Source organism: Hippocampus zosterae, chromosome 14 (assembly GCF_025434085.1).
Source record: "Hippocampus zosterae strain Florida chromosome 14, ASM2543408v3, whole genome shotgun sequence".
Classification (NCBI taxonomy): Eukaryota; Metazoa; Chordata; class Actinopteri; order Syngnathiformes; family Syngnathidae; genus Hippocampus; species Hippocampus zosterae.
In genome coordinates, this window is record NC_067464.1 from 16,327,360 (window position 1) to 16,339,549 (window position 12,190).

General features: G+C 40.4%; 2 protein-coding genes across 3 annotated transcripts in view; both read left to right on the forward strand.

The window, feature by feature from the left end:
- The window catches only part of LOC127614447 (uncharacterized), a 197,190-nt gene that overhangs the window by 130,481 nt on the left and 54,519 nt on the right, over positions 1–12,190 (forward strand). The window lies entirely within an intron of this gene.
- On the forward strand, positions 768–9,076 carry LOC127614530 (cytochrome c oxidase subunit 8A, mitochondrial-like). The gene is made up of 2 exons (XM_052085880.1): positions 768–980; positions 8,773–9,076. Exons 1-2 carry the CDS (start codon positions 864–866, stop codon positions 8,866–8,868), a joined length of 213 nt encoding a protein of 70 aa, XP_051941840.1. The 5' UTR covers positions 768–863; the 3' UTR covers positions 8,869–9,076.

Below are 12,190 nucleotides of genomic sequence, written 5' to 3' on the forward strand. Positions count from 1 at the left end.
TTTTTTCCTCAAAAGGGGGGCGTGCCCCACTATTTGAGAAACACTGCCTTCGGGTGACCTTTTAGGCACAGTCAAACTGGTCAGAAATACAGTACAGTACTGTACATCTAGAAATATACATAGGGTTCAATTGTGTGAAATTGGCCTTGCCAGACTAGTCGAATTCTGCCGAGCATACTAAAAATACATGAAACATAACATTACAACTTACAATAAAAACAGACATATGAAAAGCCCAAGGTTATGATTACAAACTCCCTTTGGCCTACATTAAATAGTTAACACAATCTAATTTATTCCTTGCTCCAACTTATTTCTTGCTGTTCCTTGAAACAATTCATACCTTTAAATATACATTTATATTTAACCATATTTCGGCTTTCGTGTTGACTTAAACTTATCTTGTTAGAGACGTGTGTGACGTCATGAACACTGTCATCATAACGTCTGTGATCGACTGTCGAAAGACTTTGAATCGCCCCTCCTTCATCTGATTTTCGTAATGTCAATGTTTTATTAATGTGTTCTTTTGTATTCTTGTTCTATGTTAAAAGTTTTGTAAAGGGCTTTGTTCCAATTGCGGCTGTTATGAAAGTGCTATATAAATAAAGACCGATATTAATGTTGAAAAGATGGTAACTTTATTTTGAAAACAAAATCATTGAATTTTCACTTATCGAGGTCCGAGTTAGGTATCCACATTCAACGCATACCCAATTGTGGTACGTCAGTTGACTTCCATCGTCCTCCCGGACAGTAGACGGCGCTGAAGAAGGGAAGTGACCTCAGCAGTGAGCCGAAGACCACAGCCAACAGCTCCATAGCACATCAGAAAAACGCGTTCGTCATTCGAGAAGACAAAGATGTCTGGGCTTCTGCGAACAATCGCTTGCCGTGCCGCACCTGCACTGCGGGGACACACCGTTTGTCAGAGGGCAAATGTCTACACTCGACCTGCCAAGGAAAAGATAGGCGCTATGGTAAGTGAGCTACTAGCATGACATTCTGTGCTAGCATGGAGCTGTCCTTGACCGACGAGGTCACAATTGGCGGTTGATCAAGAATCAGTTTTAAATGTATCGGTCATGTTTATTCCATCCTCATCGTTAGATTCTGGTCAGGCATATTGCTCAAGGGCTGTTTCGCTGGCATACTTACAATTATGGCTTTGCGCTTCCTGATAAAATATAAATCAATAAATAACAGCACCCAGCGAATCATACCCGTAAATAAATGAATAGGTTTTGGCTCACTCTTATGCTATGTGTATATTGTAGTAACATCCAGAATGAAATCGAAGTAAAGGGCTGAAAAAATACTTGGGGAATAGAGTTGAATTGTGGGAAGTGGGGAGGGGGGGGGGCTCTATCTCGAGTAATTGACGTCAATTATTGTGAACATAAACGGTGTTCCATTTCAAGCATCGATTCCATTGATATAACAGAATATTACTACGTTTTACAGAATACTGAGAAAGTTATGACTCTTTAAACATGGTGAAAATGCAGCAATTGTTTTAGCAAACATCTCCATTAGAGCTGTCACAAACAAATCTTTTTCGGAATCGATTATCCTATAAAGCAGGGGTGCCCAAACCTTTTGCACCGAATATCTACTTTTTGAACGACCTGTTATCACGCACACCATGATGAGCAACAGCCCTAAAGGGCCCTAAGCTGTATGAAATGGAAAATAAAATAGACGGGAGTTTACGAGTTTGTTAAGAGGAAAAATCACTGCCTACCTTAGCGGAAGACCTGATGCAGAGGCATGCGGTGCACTTTTGCAGCGTGAAAAATGCATGAACATCTCTATCGTAGTTCATGTCTACCATTTTAAAATGCTTCTCTCAGCCCTCCAGATTGCCATTGGTGAATTGTACACAAAACGAACTTTGACTGATAATAATAACAATAATGACAATAATAATAATAATAGCTATTTTCGCAACAGCTCTGATCGCAAGCTGCAATTGCAGACTGCTGAGCGCTAACAACTTCTGATGACACACGTCACCCACCACTCTTAAGTTAAAGGTGACCTTAATTTGATCTAGCTTTTTATTAGGTCTCCCGTAGGAGAAACTTGTATCGGAGGACAGCCCCTCCGTGCTGGTACGTAGATTGACCTGCTTTATTTTATTTGATTAAAAGTGGCAAAGTGAGACTGATAGGATGATTAGCGTGCAATGAACATGAACACAAAAGATATATTACTAACATGCACAGTCCCCCCCAGTGCGATTGACCTGGGACCAGGCCGCAAGCTACCGGTTGATCGCGATCGACGTGATGTGCATCCCTGCCATAAACTATTCCATCGATTGACAGCTTAGGGATAATTGCCTGATCCAGTAATAAATAACCATTGAGTTTGCCAAACATAATGTTTGAACACTGTACTACGATCTTTAAGGTAAAGAACATTTTGAGATCACAGGTGCCACAATTTCCAGTTCCAAGCGACCCCAGCTCCACTTTGCAATCGTCACTTTAATTCCTAATTTAATTTGGTCCGTAGTAAGGAGGGAAAAAAACCACCCTAAAAGTCAATGCGGAAACACAGAACATTGGTTCCGGGCATCGCAAATATTTTGTAGTCGCATCGTGAAAGACAGCATATTAAAACACAAGAAATTGAAGGGGATTGACTTCGGGGATAGCCCGATGTCTATCAAAAATCAACATTTAAAAACGGGTTGGACGAGTATTTAAAAAAATAATGATCTTTAAAAAGAAATCAGGAGGACAATCTTTGTTTCTTGGCGCACTATTGCCCATTAAAAAATCTATTTGGGAATATACCATTTATGGCTAATGGCGGTAAAATCCATTCTGATTAAATTGTGCACATGTCAGGTAGAGCAGCGATCTGGACCTGCTACGGCCATTGTGTATGATAGACATTTTGACCCACACGCTACGGCCATTGTCTACGATAGACATTTTGACCCACCTAGTGTGTTGTGTTGGGTGCCTGCACTTGGGCTCAGATTTAAAAATTACAAGTCAATAGCACCTTATATGCAGTTTCCCAAAGGATTGATACAGGCTCATCACAGGATGACGCTGCAAAATGGACTAAGATAAAACATCCGTTTTAAAAGTCTAAAAAAATTCCGAAATAAAACGGCCCAGTACAAAATGACCCATGGACCGGTACCAGTCCGTGGCCTGGGGGTTGGGTACTGCTGTTCTACATCTCAACTGAACTGTATTTATAGAGCACTTCAAGTCAAGTCATGTCAACAGCATTTATAGAGCACTTTCGAACAGCCATCGCTGCATACAAAGTGCTGTACATGGAGCGATTTAACATGCACAATAAACGGTAAGACAAATCGGTAATAAAGGCGGTAGAAAGCACCAGACAGTAAAATCAAGAACAAATCCAAGTCATGCTGAGTCGAACGCCAAAGATTACAAGTGAGTTTTGAGGAGGGCTTTGAGGATGGGCAGCGAGGAGGCTTGCCGAATGTTCAGTGGGAGGTCATTCCAGAGAGAGGGACCAGCAACAGAAAAGGCTCGATCCCCTCTGAGCCTCCGGTTAGTTCTTGGTACTTCTAATAAAGTCTGGTCCACAGACCTGATGCGCCGGGCAGGTGTGTAGGGGCAGATGAGCTCAGAGAGGTAAGGTGGCGCGAGATTATTCAGAGATTTGAAAACAAAGAGGAGGATCTTGATAATAACTCTAAAATGAATGGTGAGCCAGTGAAGGGATGCCAGAGTAGGAGTTATATGCTCCCTCTTACGAGTACCAGTCAAGAGGTGAGCAGCAGTATTCTGGACCAGCTGAAGGCGCTTAATGGAGGACTGGCTGACTCCAAAGTAAAGGGCATTGCAGTAATCAATCCGGGATGTGACAAAGGCATGAATTCGTGTCTCAAAGTGTTCATGTGAGAGGAGAGGTTTTATTTTGGTCAGCTGTCTAAGGTGAAAGAAGCTGGATTTAACAACGGCACCAATTTGCCGATCGAGTTTGAAATTACTGTCCAGTTTAAGGCCCAAGTTTGAGACCGTTGATTTCAGATAAGGAGACAGGGGGCCCAAGTCTACAGGATGGAATGTACAAGGGCCACTGGGACCAAACAATATCACCTCTGTCTTCTTTTCGTTGAATTTCAAGAAATTTTGTGCCATCCAGGTTTTGATTTCTTCCAGACAGGATACTTTAAAACAGCCATCGCTGTATACAAAGTGCTGTACATGGAGCAACTATCATATGTACAACGATAAAGCAATAAATCAGTAGCAAAAGAACGGTAGAAAGCACCAAACGGCAAAACTAAGATCAAGTCTGAGTCATGCTGAGTCAAATGCCAAAAAATACAAGTGAGTTTTGAGGCGGGTTTTAAAGATGGGTAGCAAGGGGGCTTGCTGAATGTTCAGTGGGAGGTCATTTCATGGAGAGGGACCAGGAAAAGGCTTGATCCACTCTGAGCCTGCGCTTAGTTCTTGGTACTTCTAATAAAGTATGTTCCGCAGACCTGAGGCGCCGGGCAGGTGTGTAGGGGCGGATGAGCTCAGATTTTATCTATCTCTATATATATAATATATATATATATATATATATATATATATATATATATATATATATATATATATATAGTTCTCGGTACGTAACCCTAACGATCTCCCCCTTCACCTCCTCATTTATTGGGAAATCTACTACCTAGGTGTGTCCAACCTAAAGGGTGGGGGCTGTTGAACACACACTGAACTTGTTTGGACTATGTGTGTGTATGTGAGTGCAAATTACGTACACGTGTGCAATTGTCACAAAAACATCACGCCGCAGCTGGTGTTGATGGCTCCATTCACTGTTCACCCTTGCTCACTGTTTAGTCTTAACACTTATCTCTTCCCAACCACGTCCTCGGAAAGGTGGTTGCGTCCCTAAACTTCCACACAGTGCACCAAGCATTCTTGATTATAAAAGTGAGTATATAATGGATAAAATGTGAGTACATAAAGAATGTATCTTTATTAAAAGCAGAAGTGTTCTTCATTGCAGGCATAGTCAATTAATGATTGCAAGCATAAGCGTTCTTCTTTGCAAGCATAATCAATTTATCATGTCAGGCATAAGCGAATGTATGATGACTAAAAATAATCAATCCAACATTCGCCCCTGTTCATCCTATATTTGCGCACATCACCACACAGAACCTTCCCGATGGATTATATTCAGCGGAGGCATGCCCATGCAACATAGGTAGGTAGACCCAGGGGTTGAAGAGAAAGAAGTTACCACCAGATAAAAAATTTAACTGAAAAAGAACCCAGGAAAAGATGATAAATATTGAGCACAATATCCCGACATCCAAATGAAAACATGTCACCATAACCCGAGTCGTTTTCCACATCAGAATCACTGCCATCCAAAAGCAACAGCAGAGGGTACATTCCATTCAATTTAGACGTCGTGGGTGCCACAACCGTAGTGATAAATTGGATACGCAGAGCTTTCAATACAGGGACCGCAGCAAATCCACACAATGTCGAGATAGCTGAGAGAAAAGAATTTGAAAGATTGAGACATAACACACCAATATGTTACGTGACAAAAGGTCTTCCTCCATAACTCTGACGACAAGGGCGTGGTCACGCCGGAGCGTCCCAGATCAGTGTTGCGGGGCCCTCAGAGCGTGGTTGAACAGCAAAGCGAGTTCGGGTGTATTTTATTTAGCCATCGTACAATGTTCTCACATTTTTCGATCAATCATCACCCAGAAATCCATCAAAGTCCTCATCCTCTGTATCAGAAGCGGAGGACTGCACATCCCAGTTGTCATTGAACGCATCACATGCTAGTGTGAGTTGCTACGCATTGCCGAGCGGAAAGAAGGAGCAGCAACAGCAAAGTCAACATTTCTCTCGTGTGAAGCTTTCCTACATTTGAAAGTAAAGAACAGAGCGAAACATGGTGGCAGCGCATGTGTGTGTAGAAAGAATTGAACAATTGTGCAAGTACCGTAATCCATCAATCCGCCGCGTTCCCTCTCGTTGTTGCGTATTGTGGCGTAACTCACCCAGCGCTGCCTCTCACTCTTTGTAAAGTTGTGTTTGCCATCGATCATCCATTGTTCCCATGCCGTTCGCAACTTTACTTTGAACGCCCGGTTGATGCCAATGTCCAGCGGTTGGAGTTCTTTAGTCAAGCCTCCGGGAATAAGGGCAAGCTCAGAGTTCATTTGCTTGACTTGGTTTTTCACCGCTGCTGTGAGATGGGCACGCATGCCAAAAGCATAACCGGTGGCTTTAAGTTTGAACTGAGCTTCGTAGTCTCTTTGTCGAATTTATTTTCAGGCGTTCTTAGAAACCAAAACCGGAGTTGTTTTGCAACAATGCACATTGCCACACTCTATACAGGTGTTGGTACCTGCTTGCGGCTTCCCTTTAGCATCCACTTACACGCCCACCCTTCACCATTGGCGGACTGCTCCCCAGCTTGCCTGTCCTCTCTCTATCTCCCCCTCTCCATATATGTATATATACACGCCCACCCTTCCCTGATTGGCCGACTTCTTTCCCGCATGCCTGGCCACAGTCACTTCCGCCTTTTCTCTATATAAACAGCGTGTCGGCTGTCAGTCAGATTTTGGAACTCAGCGCATACAAAGGACGCTCCGCACCATAAGGCGTCCTGTCAATTTTGGAGAAAATTTAAGACTTTTAATGGCGCCTTATAGTCGTAAAAATACGGTAATCAAATTTCACCGTCGTACCGGCCCACCGAAGGAAGGCGTAACCCCAAAGCGGCCTATGACAAAGAAGAGTTTGACACCCCTGGTCTAGATCTATTCGCAAAATGTAGGTTATTATTAAAAAAATACATCCCCTTTCACATGTGCTAAAGGAGAGCACAAATACCATTTAAGAAAGGAGAACAGTCGACCATGTGTTAGTGTGATCATATAACAGGAAATGACATGCCACCACTGATATTCTAGCATGTCGACAGAAACACACCCTAAATGAGTGCAAAGGTGTCTTGAAACTTCTTCCGCCGGTCATTTGATGTTCCCGGTAACTAAAATACTGTGCCCATCGCGTCACCGGACTCCGCTCACCTTCCTCAGTGGATGTTTCTATCGAGATGACCTTTTTACAATGTCCATCAAACGGTGTGGTCATCAACACTTCTAAGAAGCACAATGTTTCTTTTTCATGTTTTGAACCAGAGCCATGTCTGCTGGAACCTGCTGTGAGAAAGCACAATCGTCCTACGGCAATCTCGGTTCTTTTTTTTTTTTCTAAACGTTCTCGCATATTGTCAACTGAATCAGCTTCATTTCCTAGTTCACAATTTTGTAGAAATTGTCAGTAATTTATATGGTCTCCCAAACAATATTTCAAACAAAGAAAAAAACACCATTCTCGTAATATTAACATATGAGTCAATTCAATTTCAGTTCAATTCCTTTAATTGAATTTTAACCATATACTTTCAGACTTGATACCAATCCTGCAGATTGTGGATGGCAGGAGCAATAGTGTCTCAAATAAAATGTGAAACATGCATTCTATTTTATCAATTTTCGGCACACGTAACAAGCGGATGTTACGTTGCTCTATAAATACACCAGAACAAAACAACAAGCGTGCTGCAGAAGTCCACGCCCATATTTGTTTTGCCAGCCACACGGCAGCACGAGACACCGAAAATGGATACTTAAAGAGTTTATGAATGGAAAGTTTACTTTTAAAAAGTTGCCTGATTGCTCCACTGACAAGACCAAAGTTATCTGTTCTTCTATCTCTCTGTAGCATACAGGTATACGATGTATGCCACTGACACGATTGCTGCTTGTTTGGAACTATTTTGTGTGGAAGGTTACAGTGTTCTGCGTCCATATAAATAGAGTGGGTGGAGCTTCTCTGTTTGTCTGACAGTTGTAGCGACCTAGCGAAAATAAAACATCTCCAGTGTTGTCATCGAAATGAGGTCTACACATAAACCGTAGAGAGACTTCCGCACAAGAAGGACCAACACAATCAACATAGCCTGACTGTGTTAGGGGGAGTGACACCCCCCCACCCCCCTTTCAGAATGGTTTGCCCCAGCAGCACGGGGGAAGTGCGTGCGCTTGTTTGTACGGCTGGCAGTTTTGAATACAGCAGCACATAACAAACACTGTTGTCCGGCGTCTCGTTATTCTTCAACAAATACAGAAACAGACTGCTGTGTTCAAAGCAAACTTGAGAAAAACGAAGTATGCAACCATGGTTTAAATCCACTATAGGCTGAGTACTAGTTTACCTTAGATGTGCACTTTATAATGTTATATTGCTCTGTTTTGATTCCATAATAAGAGCTGTTGAAGCAACTGTTGTGTGACAAAATATTTTTTTCACTGTTGTTGATGGACAGTAATATTGTGTGAGAGATTATGTGTGAATAACTGCTCCAAGTGAAAAATGTTCATGTAAAATTGAAAATCAAAATTATTTCAGTAAATATTTGCATTTGGCACATAGAAAACTGATTCATGATTCCATGTTGATGAGATAAAATGGGGAAAAATAGGACAAAAAATGTAAAAGGAAATTCCGAAACGATAAAAAAATGTGAGTAATCACATTTTTTTAGTTCATTTGAGTTAATTATGACAGTTGCATTTTTAATTAGATTAAATATTTTAATCGTTTGACAGCTCTGATATATACAGTATATATATATATATATATATATATATACACACACAGTATATTGTATATCAGCTGACATATTTGATGTCATGTTTGACAATGATATCTTTTCGGCACCCAGGAAACTGTCATTGGATTGGGTTTGTTCACCTTGGCCATTCTCGGACCGTCTGGTTGGATCCTGGCCCACCTGGAGGACTACAAGAAGAGAGAGTGATTTGGCCACCTTTGCAGTTGGCATACCGGATCTGCTGTGTAAAGATGGAGGCTTCGCCAACAGCCAGTTTTCAGTCTTTTATCGCAATCATTTGACATCTCCGGGCCCAAGTTATGGACAAAATAATGGTTCCAGAATGATAACCATTATACATTGAGTTTTGTGCATATTTTATTGTATGTACAACATTAAAATTTCAAGCCACATATTTTGCTTTGTTGAAGATTTGTCTCGGATTTATGCTCATATACTTCCATCTAGTACACAGCGTGTACTGTACACTCTGAACTCAATTAGATTTTTTTAATTTGTTTGCAGCTATTTGAAAAACATTTGACCTGTGGAAAAGGCCCGAGTTGATGGATGATACCAAACAATTTTGACACTAATTATACGATTTTATTTTGGGTTAGTTTATTAGCACATAGTTAAATACAAATGAATAAAACAAAAGGTCATTTTAATTTGGCAAATGAACCATACCATTCGGTGACCAGGATTACTCAACACAAATTTTAAACAAAAAATACTTCAAGTAAAAATAATTAACATGATTAGAAATTAATCTATTGAAAAATTAATGTTTTTGCTTTTACATCCTGAAGATCATGAAGACCTCAGAGAAAAAAAGACCCAAGGCTTCAGCTAATGATTCCAATAGCACAGCGACGACTCTGCTTGTGAAATCACAGCAGTCTGGGAGAAAAGTTCTTTGTCGAGCTGGGGGAAGTTGTGGTTTGAGTTCACCGAGAACCTGGTAGTCATTCTGTCTGAGCTCTGCCAGAGATCCTGTCAAGTGATGCAATTACATCCAAAAGATCAACCATAAGCAGGGGTGTAGTGGGCGTTGTCCGCGGGGGTACGCCGTCCACCCACTTCTCCCGACGCCACATTCAATTTTTATTGAAATGTTTGTTGATCATTGTTCTCGTGCGACTTATGCTTATTTTGAAGTAGTAAAACATTAAATTTAACGTTAGTTCAATTGGTGCTTTGTAGCCTATTATTGATGTTCTGTATGTGTACATAGTACATCCCAGAATCGCGTACACCCACTTAAAAAATCCCCACTACACCACTGACCCTAAGAGTCTTGGATAAATGCACAAACCACCACGATGGATTTTAAATGAATTAATAGAGGTTGCAGTGAACAAAACCATTCACCATTCAGGAATTCCAACCTTTTTTTTTAAATTTTGTAGAAGACAAACGGGTGCTATGTTGACATTTCATATAATTATTAATTTACCCATGTTTTTTTGTATTCATGAAAGGCACAGTTTTGAGTCTGTTGCCCATGGACGACCAAATCCTGAGTTGCTTCTTTGATATGCTTTGCCAGGGATTCGCTTCAAAAAGTATTCAATCAATTCAAGAAGCCATATACAATACAATACATCCTGATTTATAGTGTGTTCACAACATTAACAAAGTAAAATAATAAACATAACAAATAACATAAAACACGACAGTCGTGCAATCCTAACCAGCTTTTCCCTCACATGCTTTGTTGTTTAAAGCAGTTTGAGATGATTGTTAATTACAGCAATTGAAGGGGCGGGGGCCCCATGTACATGTACACAAACAGTAACATTCTGTCAGAGTACACTGATTGTTATTTAACAAGTTATATGTGGACATTTGTGAATTTAACAGGAATAGAGCCCAATTTTGAAGGAGCTGCGGACAAATTTGGAATAATTTTGTGTGATGGTTGTGACAATGTAGTTTGTCTCCTTGAACCAGCCTTGAAAGTGAAAGCGGAACCTTTGTATCCTCACTTTTGGACAGATAGTCACCTCGGTTTCATGACTATTACTAATTGTGGAGATTACATTTTTAGGCTCCTGATGCTGAGGTACAGAAGTGAACTGCCAGTAAGATGCCGGTTTTGGTAAAGGTAAAAAAACAAAAACGAAAATAGCTGTCATTTAAACGTTCTGATTTGTTTCCCAAGTATCATTTACATTTAAACTACGACTCCCAAATGTAATAATGATCTACAATCAATCAGTTGATTAAAAATTAGTTTCACTGACCGTTTCCATACATATTACTTTTAAGTGTTTTACCTGCATCGTTCAAAATGCTTAAAAATACTGCCATGTCCTCATCGAAGATTCCAAGTCACATGTCCCGGTTTGATCACGTGACGCATATGGTGTAACTGGATTTCTCGGAAAGAAAAGAACACTTGGTTGAATGGTAGGATATTTTATCAGTTAAAAGCCATGACATTTAGCGATGATTAATAGTGATGGTAATTCCGGCTCCTTTTAGAGAGCCGGCTCTTTTGGCTCGGCTCCCTAAAAAGAGGGAGCCGGCTCTTTTGGCTCGGCTCCCTAAAAAGTGGGAGCCGGCTCTTTCGGCTCCCAAATGGCTCCTCAGTTTTTTTGTTGCTTAAATTAATTTAATACCAAAAATAACGTAATATTATGTATAAAATGAAGTACTAATGCAAAAAATAGACATTATGTCAAATATTTATTATTTATATGGCTTTATTTATATTCTCAACATGGAGTGCTAAGAAAATAAAAACAAAGTACAAAGACCCATCTCAAAACAAGGTCATCAAAAAGTTCCAATCTCTGAATGTGTATATTTATAAGCTTTTAACTATTTACAGTAAAACAACATAAGTGTGCTTTGAATACCACACAACAAATTATAAATTAAAATTTGTAAAACAAAAAGAAAAAAAGCAGCATCCAGGTAAAGGTTTTAGCGAAGATTGGCATGAAGAAAAACCAAGTGCCTCAGCTTTGAGGGGTTGATCCTGTTTCTCCTCCATGTTAATATTCGCCCTGTTTTGGAGAAGATTCTCTCTGAGGGGACAAATGTTGCGACAACACACAGCCAACACAAAATGGATGAAAATCCCTTGCAATCATTTTACCCAGTTCCTCATCAATTATGCTCTGTTTTGCTGGTTTTATAGCTTTTTGCATAAAGTGGCTCATAGAGCTCTGGGTTGTACATCTAGGCCAGGGGTGCTCATTAGGTAGATCCTGATCTACCCGTAGATCTAAGACAGGTCCCAAGTAGATCCGAGGAGTGTAGAGGAGAAAAAACAAACAACCATTTGTGTATCTTTGTACATGTTAATATATATTTTTGTGTTAATGTACACTGCACCCTAATCATCTTATCAGTCTCATTTTCACCCAAAAATATTTAAAAATAAAATAAAGCAGGTAAATCTTGAATTTACGGTGGCGCGTGATTGTCACCGTAGTTGTTAGCTCTCAGCAGTCTGCAATTGCAGCTTGTGATCAGAACTGTTGCGCTCTATCTTTTATCGTCATTATTCTCAAAA

Coding starts and splice junctions, on each gene's coding strand:
- LOC127614530 (XM_052085880.1), top strand. CDS start 864: ATGTCTGGGCTTCTGCGAACAATCGCTTGCCGTGCCGCACCTGCACTG. Junction 981..8,772: donor AGGAAAAGATAGGCGCTATG/GTAAGTGAGCTA, acceptor TTCGGCACCCAG/GAAACTGTCATTGGATTGGG.